The sequence below is a fragment of the Dreissena polymorpha genome, chromosome 13 (assembly GCF_020536995.1).
Source record: "Dreissena polymorpha isolate Duluth1 chromosome 13, UMN_Dpol_1.0, whole genome shotgun sequence".
Lineage (NCBI taxonomy): Eukaryota > Metazoa > Mollusca > Bivalvia > Myida > Dreissenidae > Dreissena > Dreissena polymorpha.
The window spans coordinates 33,598,371-33,618,351 of record NC_068367.1 but is presented as its reverse complement, the minus strand read 5'-3'; the positions used below and the strand labels follow the sequence as shown (position 1 = coordinate 33,618,351).

Below are 19,981 nucleotides of genomic sequence, written 5' to 3'. Positions count from 1 at the left end.
AGTTGTCTAATCAATGCATATAAAGTGGTCTAATCAATGCATATAAAGTGACATCACAGGTTAGCCTGTGCACTATTTACACGATAATCATCACTCCACTTTAATTGTATTTTCATAAGAAGGAGGCCTCTTTTTAGGGATAACCAATTAAGACGGAAAGAGACGTCCCTGATTAGCATGTGCGCACTGCAAAGGCTATTCTGGGAAGACACTTTACTGTCATGCATGAATCCAAGTTTTCCAAGAACACGTCTCATTATGTACACATATCTGATTTCTACTGTTATAGACTACATTAAATTTCGGTATCTCAAAGTCAGTGCAAAGACTGATAGGGTGAAAATTATCTCCACAAAGTCTTGAGCAATGTTCCTAGGTTACAGACACATAAGCCCAGCCGTTGTGAGAAGTGTAGCTGCTAGCAAGGCATAGCCGGTCTGGTAAAGCTGCTCAGTCGAGTAGCCCTTTCCTGTGTCCCATACCTGGAATTGAAGAACTACAATAGGGGTTATCTGCGAGTCATGATCAATCTACCTATCAAGTTGCATGATCCTAGGCCCAAGCGTTCTTGAGTTATCATCCGGAAACCACCTGGTGGACGAACTGACCAACAGACCGACCGACAGACCGACCGACAGACCGACCAACCGACATGTGCAAAGCAATAAACCCCCTCTTCTTCGAAAGGGGGCATAATAATTATCTCCCTTTAAAGCTTATTACTTCCCTCGGATTTGTATTTTTGACCTTAGACCTTGAAGGATGACCTTGACCTTTTCCCACGATGTGTTTGTCAGAAACACAATGCCACCTACTGCGCCGCTTTGATTTATTTAACAAAAATATATGTTTTGGCAGGTCAGATAATTATGTCCATTTAAAGCTTATTACTTCCATTGGATTTGTTTTTTTACCCCGTAACCTAGTTTTTCACCCGACATGACCCATATTCGAACTTGACCTAGATATTGTCTAGATACAACTTCTGACCAAGTTTCGTAAAGATCGGATGAAAACTATTTGAATAAGAGAGCGGACACGAAAAGTGTGACAGACGGACAGTGCGAAAACTATATACCCCTTTTTCTTCGAAAGGGGGCATAAAAATCTTATCCACAACTGGGCTCGAACCACTGATTCTCGGAGTAAAAGTCAAGCGCTCAAACCACTCAGCCATCCGTACTTGCATAGCCCGAGATGTATTTTAATTATGCTATTTATAAGCAATCTTCGTAATGTCACAAAATATTACAATATATCTCTCCAAATTATTCAATCCTTTCGTGTCTGTAATTCTTTATAATTGTCAATGTTTTTTAGTGTCAAATGATGCATATAATGGATATTTTAGATCATGGTAAATGTTCAGTATTACTATTTCCTTGCAAAAATCATAACATAACTACAACGAAAATTTGTGAAACTGAAACATTTGTTTCTAAATTTTGTCAAATTTCCTCAACGTGAAAATGTCCCTTTATAAGAACATTGATAAGATCTTCTGTTCTTCAAGTTTTCAACAGACTGATTTATTATGTTATTTGGGTTGCAGCAAATCTTTATTGCATGGATCAATCCAGGATTTAACAAGATATGTGTTTGTCAGAAACACTATGTCCACTTTTGCGCCGCTTTGAAGCTATATATTTGACCTTTGACCTTGAAGGATGACCTTGACCTTTCACCACTCAGAATGGGCAGCTCCATGAGATACACATGCATGCCAAATATCAAGTTGCTATCTTCAATATTGCAAAAGTATTCATTAAATGAGCGATTTTGACCCATATATTTGACTTTTGACCTTGAAGGATGACCTTGACCTTTCACCACTCAAAATGTGCAGCTATATGAGATACACATGCATGCCAAATTGCTATCTTGAATATTGCAAAAGTTATTGCAAATGTTAAAGTGGGCAAACAAACAAACAAACAAACACACAAACCAACAGACAGGGCAAAAACAATATTTCCCCTACTATGGTGGTGGGGGACATAAAAAGGCAAGATGTTCTTTGCTGAAAGAGGCACCTACAACTTCCTTCTAAAAAAATATCATATCTTTCTTCCTTAATTATAAAGCATAATTCACTCCCTTCGTGCAAAGATGTACCAGGTGATATTAAAATTTAATGTCACATGGTACCTTTTTGCACCGATCGGGTGATATATTCTTTAAAACAAATAAGGGCACTAACTTCCCAATGTACTCACAAAATGTCTTATGCTGGCCCAGAAATGGAAACTGAAGCAGAAAGCCAGGTTCAGCTTGGCAAATGTAACCCCACTCTGAACTAATGGACCAGAGTTCTGTAGAAGTGCATAATAACCCGCGAAATCCTTTGTGCCGAACAGGTAGATCATGGGCGCAGCAAAGAAAGCTGAAAATGGCATTTAAAGACATTGAAATGTTAGGAATATTGATCATGTCTGATAGATACATTAACTGATTTTCAAAAACATAATAAACAAGAACTGCTTTGAAGTGAGTTTGTGAAACACAATGCCCCCACAGCGCTTTGAAGCAGCGCCACAGCTACCCGTATTTATATATAATAAAAGAAAATTGTTAAGTCCAAGGCCCATAACTTCGCAAACAAAAGCACCGCATAACGGGTGCTACGCTCGGCTGCGAAAGCTTGTCAGATTTTTTTTATTTTTTTTAGGTCACAGTGACCTTGACCTTTGACCTTGTGACCCAAAAATGGGTGTGGGGTGTAGAACTCATCAAGGTGCATCTACATATGAAGTTTCTAAGTTGTAGGTGGAAGGACTTTGATTTTAGAGCCTATGTTCAAAAACTTTACAAACCTTGACACGGACGGCGGACACGAGGAGCTGGCTATGACAATACCTCGGGTTTTCTCTGAAAACAGCCGAGCTAAAAATCAATGGGCTGGAACAAAACTCACACTGCATCTTAAAGTCATGTAAGTGGACTTGCAAACCTAAAATTAGCTAAATATCTGAAAGTGTTTCTAAAAAAACTTCTGAAAACGGGTATTAAAAAGAAAATTTCTTAAGTCAAAGGCCCATTACTTTGCCAAAAATCCAAACCTTTTTAGGTGGAAGTTACGGGTTTCACAAATGAAGCTCTTGGTCTTGGACAACAAACCAAAATATTTAACTTGTCTTTGAACAAAATTCATTCTTCAGGACAAGCTGATATGTTGTATTTTTGTGCCCTGTTGCAGTGCCTTGTCCCTTCTTAGAGAATTCCATTTTTCACAAAGGTTCGCACAACCAATATTTAGAAATTTGCAACTTAAGTTTTCACAATTTTAAACTTTGTGACTTAATCTTTTACAAGTTTGAAAAGTTTGTGAATCATTTTTTACTAATTGAGGGGCCAAAGCCGCTTTACAAAAACCAGAAAAAAGCCCTGTCTAGGTACGATGACCACTTATCAAACTCACATGTATTAGGAATAAGGAACTAATCCGATTTGCCCACATGAGAAGTGTATTTACTAACCTCTGCACCTACCAATCATATACATGTTAGGAGTTACTTATCAAAATTACAAACCATGAATTATAACCAGATTTTTGTAAGTTTTGGTGCAATTTTAATTAAGTGGGTTTGATCCTTGCTTGTGTGAGTTCACTATATCTTCTTTGATGACACAAAGTGCTGGTTCTACCTAGGACAATAAATATCTCAAGAGCCTCTTGTACAATTTTACACTTTGAACGCTAAGTATGTTTACTTGACTTAAAGTTCTGGTTCTACCCAAAATATTAAATATCTCAAGAGCCTCTAGCACAATTTTACACTTTGAACGCTACCGTAATTACTCTATGTTTTCGGACACTCTAAGTTTTCGGACACCCCTTTTTTTAGCAAAAATAATTATTTTTCGTGACTCATATTTTCGGACAAACAAGTTTTCGTCTATAATTAATGTCTCTAAGTTTTGGACAGTATATTTTACAGCGTTATTTTACCAAATTTCTGTCCTGTTTTCGATATCTAATGACACTTGGATCATGGGGTTTTACAACCAGATTAACATCATAAAACATGGCAGGTGCATACCTGAGGGCAACGGACCATTACATTTGCGTTATTGGGTAAATAACCTTGTAAACCGGTATTACACAATGGTTTTGCCCGATAGCATAAGCGTTATGACAATTACCAGGGCTAGTGCCATTTCACAGTTCTATTATCTACCACAATGGTACTACCCCTTCTCAGTAAAATAACTGTGACAAATACTAAACGCTTCAAAATGTGATGCACCTTATTGCTAGTATAACGAACAATGGAAGGTGTTAGACAAAAACTATCGGAAATGAACAAACACAGAGTTCATAGTTTGCTTTTTTTATTGCGTTAATTACAGGTTCCTACTAGCGAGTATCGGTACATCACATGCTCATTTTTGAACTCGTTGGTCAAAGTACAAAATTGTAGTAACTTTCTGTCAAATAAATTAAGCATTTAAAATTATTTAAAATGCAGTGCAAACATATATAACTGTAATTTATACTTTACGGCATGTTATTTTACAAGCACGTGCTATTACCGGTAGTCGTTGATACAACTGACGCTATTTTCGGACACTTCAATTTTCGACTCAAAGTTTTCGGACACCTGTATTTTGTGAATATCTTTCGTATCTAAGTTTTCGGACACGAAAAAAAAATATAAAAAATTAAGTGTCCGAAACATAGAGTAATTACGGTAAGTATGTTTACTTGACTTAAAGTTCTGGTTCTACCCAAAATATTAAATATCTCAAGAGACTCCAGCACAATTTTACACTTTGAACGCTGAGCATGTTTACTTGACTTAAAGTTCTGGTTCTACCCAAAATCTTAAATATCTCATGAGACTCCAGCACAATTTTATACGTTAAATGCTAAGTATGTTTACTTGACCCAAAGTTCTGGTTCTACCCAAAATATTAAATATCTCATAAGACTCCAACACAATTTTACACTTTGAACACTAAGTATGTTTAGTTGACTCAGAGTTCTTGTTCTACCCTGGGCATTAAACATCTCAAGAGACTTCAGCACAATTTTACACTTTGAGCACTAAGTATGTTTACTTGACTCAAATTGCTGGTTCTACCCAAAATATCAAATATCTCAAGAGCCTGAAGCACAATTTTACAAGTTGAACGCAGAAAATATTTTCTATTAACTAAATTGTAATTGTTAACTACAAACCTCCTGTGACGATACTGGCCGTGATTCTATTTGATATCGACAACATCATAGGGATATGATATCTGAAAACAAAATATACAGGGTTAAAATGAATATAACAGCATATCAAAAGAGATGTATGGGAGTAAAACTATAATTACTTTACTTTTTATGTCGTGTTACTAACTTTCTTAGTTAATTTTAACAAAATCAGTTATACTTTTTGTAAGCAGATAAAGAACTTTGTCTATTTTGGGGAATAATCTATGTTTTGCCCAAATTTGCAGCAAAGATTTATATTAAATATGTTATATCGTAAGTGGCTCAGTCTTTTTACACCCAAATTGTCTACAACAAATACACACTTGTTTTATCAGAGTCTATCACTATTAAATTGTTGAATTATTTCTGTAAAAAAAATATTATAAAAGCTTCAAACTTGACAAAACCTGCCATTTCTTACTTGTATATACTAAGATGTGGTGAAAGTGGTCTATTCCTTTGACTGTTTTTCTTCCAATACTTGTCCATCTTCGTCCCAGCTTTCTCAGCTGATGTGGATGCTGATGTACAGGGAACCACACTGAAAATTGTTGTCACATTTCAAATTGCCTTCTTTAAACAAGCATTGATCTGGGAAAATAGGCTTAAGCATAAAATGTTGTCCAGGATTAGCAGCGATTTTTTTTGTCCAATTGGGAAAAGTACCTGTACCGGTCCAATTGGGAAAAATTGAGTCATGAAAGCCTGAAATTTGGGAAAAATCGAGTCGTGAAACCCTCAAATTGGGAAATTGGTGTACATGTATTTGATTTTATGCTCCCAAATACTTTAAAATTGATAACTAAGTGTTTTCAAGCTGTCAATATTATATTTAGCTAGGTTCAAACCATAGAGCTGATTAGGGAAACTAACAATATGTTGCATTTTCCACAAAAAAAATAATAATTTTTTTTTTACCTTAAATTGGGAATATTTTGAACGGCAATTGGGCAATTTGTAGTTTTTTTAGAAATTGGGAACGTGCCGTTAACCGGTACTTTGTAAAGAAGGAAAATAATCGCTGATTAGACAACACTTTCTGGTTTTATTGTATTTTTTTATTAAAGGAAATCTCATGTTAACGAAAATCATGTCTAGGCACACATGTGATTGACGAATAATGAAAAGTTCTAAAATACTGTATTTTTTTACAAGTATTAGTTTATATTGATTAAAAAACCACGACTGGTATATTATATTACTTGAAACAAGAAATATCTTTAAAAAGATATACGGTGTTGATGTTTTAATGTTTTGCGACCAGTGAAAGGAGATGGAATGAAGCGACGATGTATTTTAATGAAGGTAGTGATAATATATTTTAATGTCTTAACAAATAAAAATGAAGAACAAGAAGATGTGACAATAAGTATTGCAATGACTAGGTTTTCATAATTGAACGAGTAATTCATTAGTTTCATAAAGAAAAGAAAACATATTCGCCACTGAAAAACTATGAACATGATGTTTGAAATGAAAAAAAGATAATGTGTTATAATGTGTACAGATGTTAGTGGAATGTAAACATAAAAGACTCAATATTGCAAGCATCATAGTGATATGAATATTTTGCAGAAAAACATAATTTTATATAAAAAAAAATAACAAAACAAAGTACAAAGAAACATATTTACACTAATAAACGCAAATATGGATTATAATAAATCAAAGACAGATACATTTCCAACACCTATATATTTCCTTAGTATCGCGGGCTACCGCTCACAAACCCCCGGTTTGTAAATAGTGGCAAACAACTGTGTACCGGTAAATGGCAATCTAGCCTGTTTTTGTAGTGTGGCCGCTAAGGCATGTGAACAATAGATTCTTTTAATTGTACAGAGTACTACAGACAAGTGATTAATGCTATACTGCTTCGTAAACTAAGGAGAAACGTTTTGATGTAATATTTAGAGGATGTTTTGTATTATGACAGTTTTTAATTTATTGTTATTTATATGTAATTTACAATATATTCATATTTCAGTTCAAATGATATGCATCCAATGTTTTAGTATAGGAACCAGACTACCAATGTTTACGGTGATTTTTGTATTATTAGCCAATGCACAATTCGGATTTATTCATTTCGGACCTATCATGAATGAAGGTCATCTAAGGTCAAAATAAACGTTAAACAGCTACGCAGAAAAAGTTGTTAAATTTTCATGTTTTCAGTATATTAGGTAATTAATTTTACTGGGTACCAGGTAACTACGGTACTATAAATGACGCAAGTAGATTGATCATCATCGTCACATGGCAAACCCAGGAATGCAAATTGTGCATGGGTATTGAATTGTATATATTTTATATATAAAATGATCGATCTACTTGCGTTATTTATAGTGTATATCGTTATGTCACATAATTTCGCGAAATACTTTCGATTTCACATTGTGAAATTTTATTACAGAATATACTGAAAATATGAACTTTTTTCAAGTAAGGTAATATACCACTCGTGATATTTTAATCAATATAAACTAATAATTGTAACAAAATACCAAGTTATGATGCAACTTATTCATCATAATTTTGATATAAAAGGCTTCCGATTTGCTATTTGTATTTGTTGAATTTAAATTGCTCACCATTTTTGAAGGCACGCCAACCTTCCAAACAGCTGTTGGTTATTTAGTCCAAGCCTGAAAATCAACATTCTAAAATCAGAAACAAGACAACTTCTAAGTTCTAAATTGTAATGTCGTGTTGACATGACCTCGAACCAAAGTTACATAACGGGTTTTTAGAAATTACTATTAATATTACACTTTGATTCGCAGTTTTTATAACTGAGATTAATAAACTGTTGTTTTAAAGTTTTCGCACATTTGTTAACATTTGTTCATTTAATTTCAAGACATGTTTAAGGATTAATAAACATTACCTCAACGCCGATGCCATTGCTGTTATGTTGACAGAGCGCACATTCAGGTTACAATATAGTAAAATATTGCGCTGAAAAGGTTACATTCCACTGTAAAATGGCAGAAAAAAAGGTGCAAAACCAGTCATTTTTTTATACGAGTGGAGTTCTTTCTTGCCAATCTCATGACTTGCCTTTGTGTTGTTTAAATCGATAAAGCTTAAAACGCCCGTGAAGAAAATGTATAGTTTAAGGTCTCTATGTTCAAAATAGTGCATGTTTAGACGTAAAAGTTGGCTTGTGTAAGGAAAATATGTGGCATATTGTGATATTGAGACCCGGCTTGAATAAATGTGATTCCGTTCGCCCTTGCTACGTGTTTCCCCCGTGTAACGCTCACCTCGTAAGGCTTATTGGGATTACAGCCCAAAAAAGCAGAAAGGTTGACACAATCAACGCCCTTTTGTTAAAAAGGACGCTAATCTTACATCTTTGAACATCTATATTCATTATACGCAATATACTACAGGGAAAATGGACCCGGGCGAACACGTAAAGAGGGTGAACTATGTGTGCAATATTAAATCAGAAAACCGGGAACCGTCAAGTTTGAAAAGCAGACGGCATGGTATGTGCAATGGTTTTAAAACTAGAACACGGTCGTCAAAAATGTACCACCAACTGAGAGTTATACATCGGAGCGAGATACACATTTGTAACGATGCTCAGGTACGACGAGGCAGCTGCCGCGACTTGAATTTTCGTACCAACAGCAAAATATTCGTTGTCAGACAATCGATTGTCAGGTAAATGCAAGTTGCTGCATAATGAAATTATTTACTGCAACTGCAGGAAACGTTAAAAAAAAGCATTATACCATCTTCGTCGGTTGTTTAAATTTGACCATGTTCCGTATGCAAAGCAAAGCGTGCCTTCTACTTCATTTGCGATACTGAATATAGAAGTGCCATATGTTCTCAGAAACGTGTTGCATATTAATTATTGCCCTTCAGTTCTAGTTTACGCAAATGTAGCTTTTATTCACTACTACATGTAGTTTGGGACGACAATTCAACCGAAGTTTTAGAATGATGAGGAATCTCGGAGTTGACTTCAAAGTCTGTTCAACGCCGTCAGTAAAGCTCAATCGGTCGTTGTCGGCTTAGGTACTACTTACCGTATAACAGCTACGTCTCTGCTTAAAAATATCCCGTGTATCCTTAGGTTCAAAATAATGTACCACGGTTACGGAAAATATGCTTAAAGGCAACCGACTATACTCCTGGGTACTTTTTGGTATATTTTGCTTGTTCCCGTGGCGCCTTTTGTCGCGATTCCCCATAAGAACGCATTATGAATCATATTCCGATTCTTTGTGGGGGGGGGGGGGGGGGGGGTAACAATGATAAGTTAAAAACTAGTAAATAGCACATAACTCATACGTACATTTTAACGAAAAGAAGGCAGTACACTAAATTGGTAGTTATTTTTCCGTTTCTCTGCCCAAACGCCAAGTATTTACATGACGTACTTGCGAACGAACGCTTCTCTTTTAGAGTCTCGATTATTTTCATTTTGTGTTAAGATTATTTAGATAATTAAGGAGAGAATAATTCTACGTGTTTAAAAAAACTTATAGGCAGTAGTTATACACATTCGAGTGGTTCGTTTGATCATGGATAAAGATAAAAACAAACAGTGTGAAATGTTATTTTTGCGGGCAAATTCGTGCAAACATTTTCAGCTGACTAAAGGTTGTATTCAGGGCTAAAGCTAACTAACTATATGTGTTTGTTTATCACTCGGGCTGTAGACCGCTGGGTACTAATACTATAGCAAAATTACTTCATCGATTTTATATCCCTCGTCGAAAGGCGTATGAATATATAAATGGTAGGTGAAACTCCATCCGTGCGTGAGTGCGCCGTCCGTCACACAACCTGGACCCTTTTAGATTTAAGTAAACTCTGTTAAAGTGATATTATGGGAATTTTTCACTGTTAAATTAAGATGAAAAGAATTAACAGGTCAAAAGAGTTAGTCAAAATGTGGTAACTGACCAATTATCCGCAACTCATCTTGCTACCAGTTGTTTATTAAAAATATATTTTATATTTGATATTTTACGTGACTCACCCAGTCCTGTAAGCCGAAATGATTCGTAAAACAAAAGTGTGTCTTTGTGTCGTATAAACGAATCTGCACTAAACCTAAATTTAGGCTCACATTGTACATGCATGATCAGTTGTCAAACGAAAGTACGGTTGATATTCAAATGCATTATTTTTTTTCTTTCCGTCGACAGATGTGAAGTGAAAACACCAAATATAAACAAAGGTTGCTATAGACCCCTATAAACTGTAAGATGCCCATAATTTCGCTTTAACGTTAGAATTTAAAACTGTATGACGTTTAGTGTTCTGTAACCGAAATTATTTTTTTTGCTATTTGTTATTCTCTCCGGTCAGAGCAGGTTGGCGGTGGATTCAATATTAAGGACGGCGACTTGTGATTGGTCGGTCTTTATATTACTGGCAATGTGATTGGCTGAATGATTGTTACCTAGCATCAACAGAAATAGTTTACATTCGCGATATCGAATTGCCGTGTGTTGAATGAAGTGTGTTAATAATCAAGTGCAATTATTTTAAAAGCTCAATAAACGGTATCCTGTTCCTACCTATCCGATGCCATTATTTCAAAAGGATTTTACAATTTAATAGGTAATATATCTGCCATATTCATTTTGATTCACTTGAGGTACTAATTCGTCCTCAGACCACGTCGTACTTGCATGTTGAACGTGTGTTACTTTCAGTTCATTGTACCTCATCTTAAATGAAATTGTCATTTCATTTGTATGGTTAGGTTTTACATTTATTTTTATAAATAGTTACGAAACGTTCCATGTATATTTGTCACATGGGCATATTTTTTCTTTATTGTCATTTTGCGAAAACTATGAAGTCACTTTCAGATACTTCAATTGCTTGTTTTGGATAATAATTTGGTCCAGCAGTGTATGATGTTCAAATAAATATTCAGAGATTCAGTTTGCATTAAAACAATATTTTTCAGCTGTTTTGTATCGCACCTCACCAGGGCAACAGATAAGATTTCATGTCAATTAGTTTTCATTGCAAGCCTTTTGAAACAATTAGTTTTTCCCTCAAGTCAATTTGTCTAAAAATTGTTTACATTTGATTAAAAACTAACTTTTATTTCTGGATGAGATGAGCTTTTTGATTGTCGGTTACACTTAAGGTGCATTTGCAAGCCCTCTTAATGTAAGACAAGCCAGGGGAATTCCTTTTTCCACGTGGTTTATTGTTTCTCAGACACTGAATCGCCGCGTTGTTTTGCACTGAATTGTTCCTTTTCTATCGCAACCTGTGATATTAATTCCGATAAAACACTCTTTACAGCGTCTTTACCAGACGGTTCGTTTCGCGTTACAAATTGAAACATATTAGGCCTGCACGCCACTAATGAAATTTTCTTAGCACGTCCGTGTTTAGAACTAGATGCCGACATTTTTGCGTACTTTTTTGACAGGATAAATTTTTTATGTAGACATCGTTCATAAAAACGTTTCACTAAATATTAACTGCACTAAAGGTTACAATATACTAATTCAAATCAAACACAGTACTGAGGGAATTGGTAAAATAAAACTACAAAGAATCAATTGCAATTAGTTTTCCAATTTCATAATCATTTATTGTACGATCGATTTTTCATTTCAATTCGTTTTCTGTCAAATACAAATCGTAAAAACGATAAAACGATCCTTATCTGTTGCCCTGCCTCACTTAGGTAACTGTCTGTCTTAAATAATGTCCAGCAACATGACATGTGTTCTGCGTCCAGCTTCTTGAGGCATGCAGTGTGTGCCTTCAAATTTTAGCTTGTTACCACTCTATAGGCAACATTTTTCATCCAATATTGATGAATCTTGGTCATAATGTTTATCAGGACAAAATGTCTAGGACAGGTTTTAATTCTTGGTTACTTTTGTCCCAATCTAGTTCACCTGGTCAAATCTTAAAAAACCTAGAGGTCACAAGTTCCAAACTTTGTTCTGCTCAACAACCAGATACATTAGTCTAACGCAGGGATTTCAATAGATTTTAGAAACCAGGAGTCAATGACCCCTGGACTGAATTTTTGAGGAGTCAACTTGAAAAATGCTGGGGTAAATTTTGAAGCGCGTTAATTGTGTTTTTGTCTGTATTATTCAATTTTTTAGATACCACAAGAAGATTTTCAAAGAGTAACACAATATCTTAAAAAGTTATACTGCTTTAATTATTAAATAAAATACCATGATACATAACACAACATATTTTAATGAATTGGTACACAAAGATAATGACAAAATATAAATAATTTGTGCGAACAATAGCAACTAAGTTTAAAAAAACAAAAACATGTTCCTTTCACAACTTTTATTATTTTTATCCTTATACTATGTTTATTTGTAAAAACAATAAATGCTCATTAAAATCTACTTCATCATAACACATTTAAGTCTTTAAACACATTTAAGTAATTTAAGATATGTACCGGTAGCACCTTTTCATCACATATTTATCATCATTATAGTATCATCATCCCTATGATAGCCTTTGTAACACAACACAATCTAAATGCATGGAACACCTTGTATATCTATTACTGTTTATCCGAAAACTAAACATGTCCGAAATATGTACATTTAAGAATGCCTTGCCTGTAGTAGTTTTACTTCAATAATCCAAGTTTTCCTTGTTGTTATCTGGTTTTGCAAACCTAATCAAATGTTTGTTAAATCCAGTTAATGCTTTCTCCATTATTGAATCACCATTACTTGTAATTTGAATCTTTGTTGTTGAATCGCCAGCTTTGAATTGAACGCGGGTTGACTGTTAATTTACAATACGGCCGGCATTTACAATGGCGAAGGTCATGACGTAGCAATTTAATTCTACTCAGATAATTTATATCTTATCGAGGAAATGTGTTTTCTCAATTTTTATGTGTAGTATTATGACTTGTTAGTATAATAAATGAACTGTGAATCCAGTTTATATCAGATGGGTGTTACTGGTAATTATCGGTGGATAAACAACCTGACAAAACTCGCTGAACTTAATATTGTATCTACGTAATTCATGGAACTTTGATCAATTTTGTTTTTTCTTTAATTATTTTTGCCGACTTCCTTTAACCGCGCCATCTGCAGAGTATGCAATTTTCGGATTGTCAATTATCACGTTATCACTGCTGCTAATTACCCAGTAAGTGCGCACGCACTATTTAGACGGTGGCATGTGTATTGGAAGAGATGAGATAAGATAAACAACGCCCGGGTTATTCCTTCCATTATAGACCGAGGTTCAAATACTGAAACATTAATTTAAATTAGGACCACAGCGGAATTTATTACCATGGAACTCAAGATGTTAACTGACTGACGCACGGGTCAAATTTTCTATGCGTCAAAATGACGCACGGCAGAAAAAAGGGATGCATAAAAAACGAGTCATATTTAATTTGCTCGCGTCAAAGCGCAGGATTCTGCGTCTATTGAAATTCCTGTAAGGTCAATGTCACACTTAAAATGTTTATCACTTGTTGATGTAAAAAAAGACCATCAACATCATGATTTTTCAGAGTTTCAGATTATTTTTCTCCTTTCATCATTGCTTAAGCTTGAAAATTAGTTATTATTAAGTGTGAAACTGCTTCCAGTGGGACCAGCAAATTAACAATTTTCGTACAATTCCGGTGATTTTAGCAGAATGTGTCATATTTCCCCAATGTTTATTAACAATAAATCAATACTATTTTTTTGTATTAAACCCAAAAGCAGGTTTTAATTTGAAGATATTTTTAACTCAAATGCTTAAATGGTCTTTTGAAAATATTTGTTGTGGTTAGATATTGATTCTGCAGTGTTTCCATATCTTAATATTTCTAAAGTTGTAAGTGACTTTGGACAGGTTGAGATCTGGCCCTATCTTTCTCTCTTATCTGTAATTGACATTTGCTGCTCATCATTATGGCAATATCTTTGAACAGTTTCAAGTAGCCTGTTTGACTTTCTGGCTGAAGTTTAAGGAGTCTCTTTGTTGAAGATTGTACACTTACATGGTAAAATATGTAAAGCCGTCTAAGATGAATTGACCTATTTTCTATGGGCATCATCTTTAAACATTGATTCGTTCTATACACTCTAGAAACGTTTTTTGTTCTTGAAAACTATCAATGCTCTTAATGTTCTTACTATTTTTTTCAACATAAAGTTAACATTCATATTTGAATCCTTTTACAGTACCTTAACTAGTGATGTGGTTAAGAAAAAACCAAGAAAAAACAGATTTTTGATACAACTTAAAGGTACATGTACTTGTTTATACTTTGGCAAAATATCAATTTTCAAAAAAACAAGTCATATATTAAAAAATATTACACATCAGAGATATTGGTCCTTTTATATCTATATGACCGGTTTCAGGCTGTAAAATGCGATAGAGAAACCTAAGAGTACTGTATATGGACCGGTCACTATTTTTTGTGTATGGACCATTCGGGGTTACACACCACTAGGTCTAAATGTGCACTGTGTTGAAGCGTTTTATTGAACAGCATTGACACTATTTCAGCTTTACAAAGAGTTAAAAAAAACTTAATTTAGAATAAACGACACGCTTACCTCAATGCCAACGTTAATTCAATGTTTATAACAATAAAGTCAAAACGATATTCACTTCCATTTTCTATTCGTCCATCCCTTTATCGAAACTTATTTTAAATCACACTATTTTATTGTATTCCTATCGAAGTTTAGACCTACATTATGTATGATAAACACACAAGCCGAAAAACGTTTTGCATTCGTTCGATACCTTAACATCCAGAGAATTTAGTTCCAACTGGAATGTTTCGTCAGAGAAACTTCGTCACACGATATACGTCATCGTTTGCGCATTCAGTTGCATGAAAAATAAAAGTACGGAAAGTCGGTACACACTTTACAATGATACAGTGGACGCTCTTCGGTGTAATATAAGAAATAGTAAACTCCACTTCGGTCCCAATGGCATTATAGTGACCAGCCAGGCAGCCCAAAACGGCTTTGGTCCATATAGGGTTTGTGGCTGCCTGGCTGGTCACTATAATGCCATGGGGACCTCAGTTGGGTTTACTATTTCTTAAATAATGTATGCAATTGCATTATATTCAAAGAACCAAATAACACAAAATAACACTATTGACTAAACAAATTCTTAAAATATATGTTCATCAAATGAAATTATAGAATTGATAATTTAGCAAAAAGTGTATTACTAACATAGAGTTTTAAGTAAGTTACAGATCATTCAAAAGCCTTCAGGATTTGGTGGTAAAGAGTTAACTTTTGCTTATAGAGGCCCCATGTTTGATCCCCAGGGCTGGAACATTTTTCTGATTTTTTTTCTTGCAATTTTAAGTATTTAAAACTATAGTTATACAGTTTTGTTCCTAAAGTAATTAAAGACATTATTAAAAAATATCAAGGCCTGTCAGTGTTTTTTTTTCATTCAAAATCGGTTCCGGTAACTGAACCCATTCCCAATGGAAAAAAAGTATACATTTTTCCCAAATGGGAGCTAAAAATTTCCAATCGAAGGTTTCAATTTTTTTTTTTTAGATCTCAATATTTTGTTCATCTTTCATCCATATAAGATCAACCTTAGTAAATATAATACTGGACACACTTGTATCCTCAATTTTGAAGCAGTTGTTAGCAAAACAACAACAACACTAATTTCCCAATTTAAGTCAAAACGCCGCAAATTTTCCCAATCCAAAGGAGCCCGGCCCCATTCCCAAAATGGTGAAAAAAAAACACTGCCTGTGAACAAGTTCCTTTAAACCTTTTCTATTTGGTACCAGGCAGCTTGTTTCAGGGCCGTCGTGGGCCGTCGGCCGGTCAGGCTTTAGCCTGACCACTTTTTGACCAAAAAAAAGAGAAAAAAAGGCTGAGCTAGGAGATGAATTGCTTTATCTCCTCTGGATCAGACATATTTTATCATGCTTCCTTATTTAAAAAAACGCCGATTTTCAATACAACACTGATGCTGTTGCAAAAGTGATAAAATCCTGGTATTTCTATCCGTTTTCTAACTTCGTTGTTTTCCGATGGTTCAAACGAGCCACCGTACACTCCATTTTTCCTGGATGTTTATTCCGGAAGATGTAGACAATTTTTTTTTCTAAGAAACAAGGAAAGACATCAGAGTGAGTAAAATAATAACCATCGCTATGTTGCAATAATGAAAATACACGATATATGCTATATGCCCTTCGTTCACATATTGAAGGCAATGAATAGTCCAAGAAACTCTTACTTGTAGCTGAACCTAAGAAATGCAATATTGTACCGTAACTAGGACGGAAATGCGTGTGCAGATGTTGATTTCTGCCTGACGTTCAATTGAAGGTATGAGATAGATCATCTTGTATCAAAATCCTTTGACAATATCTCTTCAAATTAAAAAAAAAACAAAAACGTAAAAAGGGCTTTATCATGGTGTCCCTCTCCACAAAATATTAAACTACGGAAACCCATTCGAGGCATACCTATCTTTTTATAAACCAAATCTGCCCATTTCTAATGAGCATTAATATTATTTTAAACTGCAAATAATGAATCCCAACATTGGAAGCTATTACCACAGAAGGTGCCAACCTAAGTTGGCCAACTGATATTTTGCCAACGTTGGCCCAACGTTAGCATGCCAACGCCAACATCATGCCAACGTGATGCCGACGTTGGGCAAACGTCGGCCTGCAATCTGGGGTATTCATTATTTTCTGTTGCAAATCCAAGACTAAACATACACGAAAATACTTGAACAAAGCCGAAGGATTTATTTGAGCCAATAAATGTTCATGGGATATAAAAAAAAAATTTAAGAGGCTAAATGAAATAAAGTCTTTAAATATCATCTAGTGAAATTCGTTGCCATTACAGCGTAGGGAGCTCGGATACTTTCTCTTGGTGACTGAATTTTATTCAGATGACGTAAACAATGACACGCTGAAAGTTCAATTTGAGACATTGAAAACACACTTTTCTAAACAAAACAATTACCAGATCCGACTGCCACACGTGCTTGACTATATACGCAAGCTTCCACCTACATTGCGGGTGATCTACTCAGATGTTGCGGCAGTTATACGAATCTTACTGACAATGCCAGCTACAAATGCTACAAGCGAGAGGACGTTCTCTGCGCTTCGGAGAATTAAGACACATCTGAGAAGCACACTGTCCTAACCAAGACTTAACAACCTTATGACTTTGCACCTTCATAAGCAAAGATTGGACGCTCTTGACTTTACTAAAATTGCAGAGGAGTGTGTTCCTCAAGGAGAATGGCTCAGCTGTGTATTTGGAAAAATTTATAGGTGTTACAGCACTGCAACTTAGCAAATTAACAAACTTTTTTCAATCGATTATACCTCGTTTATCGCATATGAAATTAATATGGAGCCTGGTGCGGCGCCGTGTAACTTAGTAATATCGTACACTTTGGCATCAAAACCTCCCTGATGTCATTTAGCTTTTATGTTTCAAAATTTTTCAGGGTGGGTGGGCGCATGCCCGCGGACCCCCCTAGTAGCTTCGCACCTTAGGCGCTCGCATGCCTCTGGCACTTAGAGCCTGACCACTTTCAAAAGTCCGACGACGGCCCTGTGTTTTACAAATTTCACACAATCAACATCCAATCGAAGCAAGTCTTGCAAACTGTAATGCCATAATATGGCTTCATTTAAACGTTCCAGCTTGAACTTATTCTAAAACTTTTGATCTATTGAAATGTTTTCAGCCATATGTATTTAAATTTTATTATTGGAAAGCAGAGGAATAATTTTATGATAGATAGATTTTCAGTTTCAAATGCATAATTTGTCAAAGTGCACCTGTCTTATAAGGTAAAATCTGTTTAGTGCGTCTTAATCCAGTATGTCTAAAGCAAGGTGCTGTTCTTCCAAAATCCTCCTTTTGAAAATTTAAAATGATGACAGATGTGGGTAAAAGTTTTAATTATTCTGTGGATTCAAAAGGGGACTCTGCAATTTCTTTTCATCATGATTAACATGTCCATGATCTGTTGTGGGAAATCCTTGTCAATACCATGCCCTGATTGTTTGACCTTGGCTTTAATTTGATCTTTGATCTTATCAGTAATAGTTTCAGGTATATTGAACAAGTTAATTCAATAATTTTTAAGTAAGATTAAAGTATGCATGTCTGAGCGCTAAATTGTTGCAGTGACCTATTAAAGCAGGTTTTTTTTTTGGATTGTGGGGGAAGGGGCCTTTAGCCCTCATGTGGGGGAAATTTTAAGCGGGATTTTCCACTTTGTGCGCGTGGGAATTTTCGCGTAATTCCCCTTTTGGGGGATTTGTTTACTTACTCTCTCATTTTTACAATACATTTGTACATGTTTGCACTATATTCATTGTTTTTTTTCATAATTTATTACGTTTGGCAAGATTAAATTGTAATAGAATTGAGATATTATAATCATGAGACACATCTTTCTATTAAAAAAAAAAAAAAAAAAAAAAAAAAAAATTTTTAAAGGGAATTTTTGGTTCTGAAAGGGAAAAAAAACAGCCTAGTTTGGTGGGGGAAGACGCCGATATTCGGCGTCTGTTATATAAGGTAAAAAAACCCTGTTAAAGTGTTGTAATTTCACGTTTTTGTTAGCTAAAGTGATCATTAGCTGAACAGAAATGGAATAAATAAATATTAGTTCATATAATAATTTTCAGCCTGTATCAGTGTGTTTTTTCACCATTTTGGGAATGGGGCTGGGTTGCGGTGTTTTGACTGAAATTGAGCAGTAAGTGTTGTTGTTGTTTTACTAAAAATTGCTTCAAAAGTGAGAATACACGTGTTTTCCGTCTTATATTTACTAAGGTTGAACTTACATGGATTGGAGATGAACATAATATTGAGATCTAAAAACAATTATTTTTTTGGAAATCTTCCATTGGGAATTGTTAACCAGGTTTTCCGAAGGAAAAAACTGGTTATTAGATTGGCGAATGCGGGCAGGCGGAACAAGCTTGTCCGCTCTCTAATTCAAATAGTTTTCATCCGATCTTTACGAAACTTGGTCAGATTAGTTGTAACTAGACAATATCTAGGTCAAGTTTGAAAATGGGTCATGCCTGGTTCAAAACTAGGTCACGGGGTCACTTAGTGCGTTTTAAACATTGAGCATGTTGTCCGCTCTCTAATTCAAATAGTTTTCATCCGATCTTTACGAAACTTGGTCAGAAGTTGAATCTAGACAATATCTAGGTCAAGTTCGAATATGGGTCATGCCGGGTCTGAAACTAGGTCACATGGTCGAAAAACAGATTGATTTTGAAACATGGGGGTAATTGTGATTAACAATCAGTAGCAATGCACAATTTTGAGTTGCAGTTGTCTCCCTTTATCAGACTTTTTTTTTATTGAAAACCTGGTTTTGTGACAATTTTGTTCCTTGTTTCACTTTCATTTGGGAAAAATATATACTTTTTTCTATTGGGAATGGGGCTGATTATACCGGACCCGATTTTGAATGAAAAAAACACTGTGTATGGTTTGTAAAACACTGGAGGTCAAGAAGAGAATTTTTCAACTTTATTACGTAAATCATGAACGGTTAGGATAAGATGCACCTTGTACAATGCAAGAACTAAGCTATTTTATTTGGTATGGTTTAGGCTTATTACTTTAAGAAAAAAATGCAATCTAAACATAGTTTTTAAGGCAAAAAAGCAAAGTTGTTTTTAGAAGTTTAGTTCCTTTTAGTAGTACACATGTATAAAAGTAAAAAGAATAAAGACATTGCAAATGAACTGTTGTTAAAACATAT

General features: G+C 34.9%; 1 protein-coding gene across 1 annotated transcript; it reads right to left on the bottom strand.

Annotated features, from left to right (window-relative positions):
* Window positions 1-299: 299 nt before the first annotated feature.
* Window positions 300-8,135, bottom strand: LOC127855909 (succinate dehydrogenase cytochrome b560 subunit, mitochondrial-like). Its single transcript, XM_052391824.1, has 6 exons — window positions 8,094-8,135; window positions 7,798-7,851; window positions 5,625-5,744; window positions 5,183-5,244; window positions 2,217-2,383; window positions 300-482 (listed from the first exon to the last, which is right to left on the bottom strand). The coding sequence occupies exons 1-6, from the start codon at window positions 8,108-8,110 to the stop codon at window positions 378-380; spliced, it is 525 nt and encodes a 174-aa protein (XP_052247784.1). The 5' UTR covers window positions 8,111-8,135; the 3' UTR covers window positions 300-377.
* Between the last annotated feature and the right edge of the window lie 11,846 nt (window positions 8,136-19,981).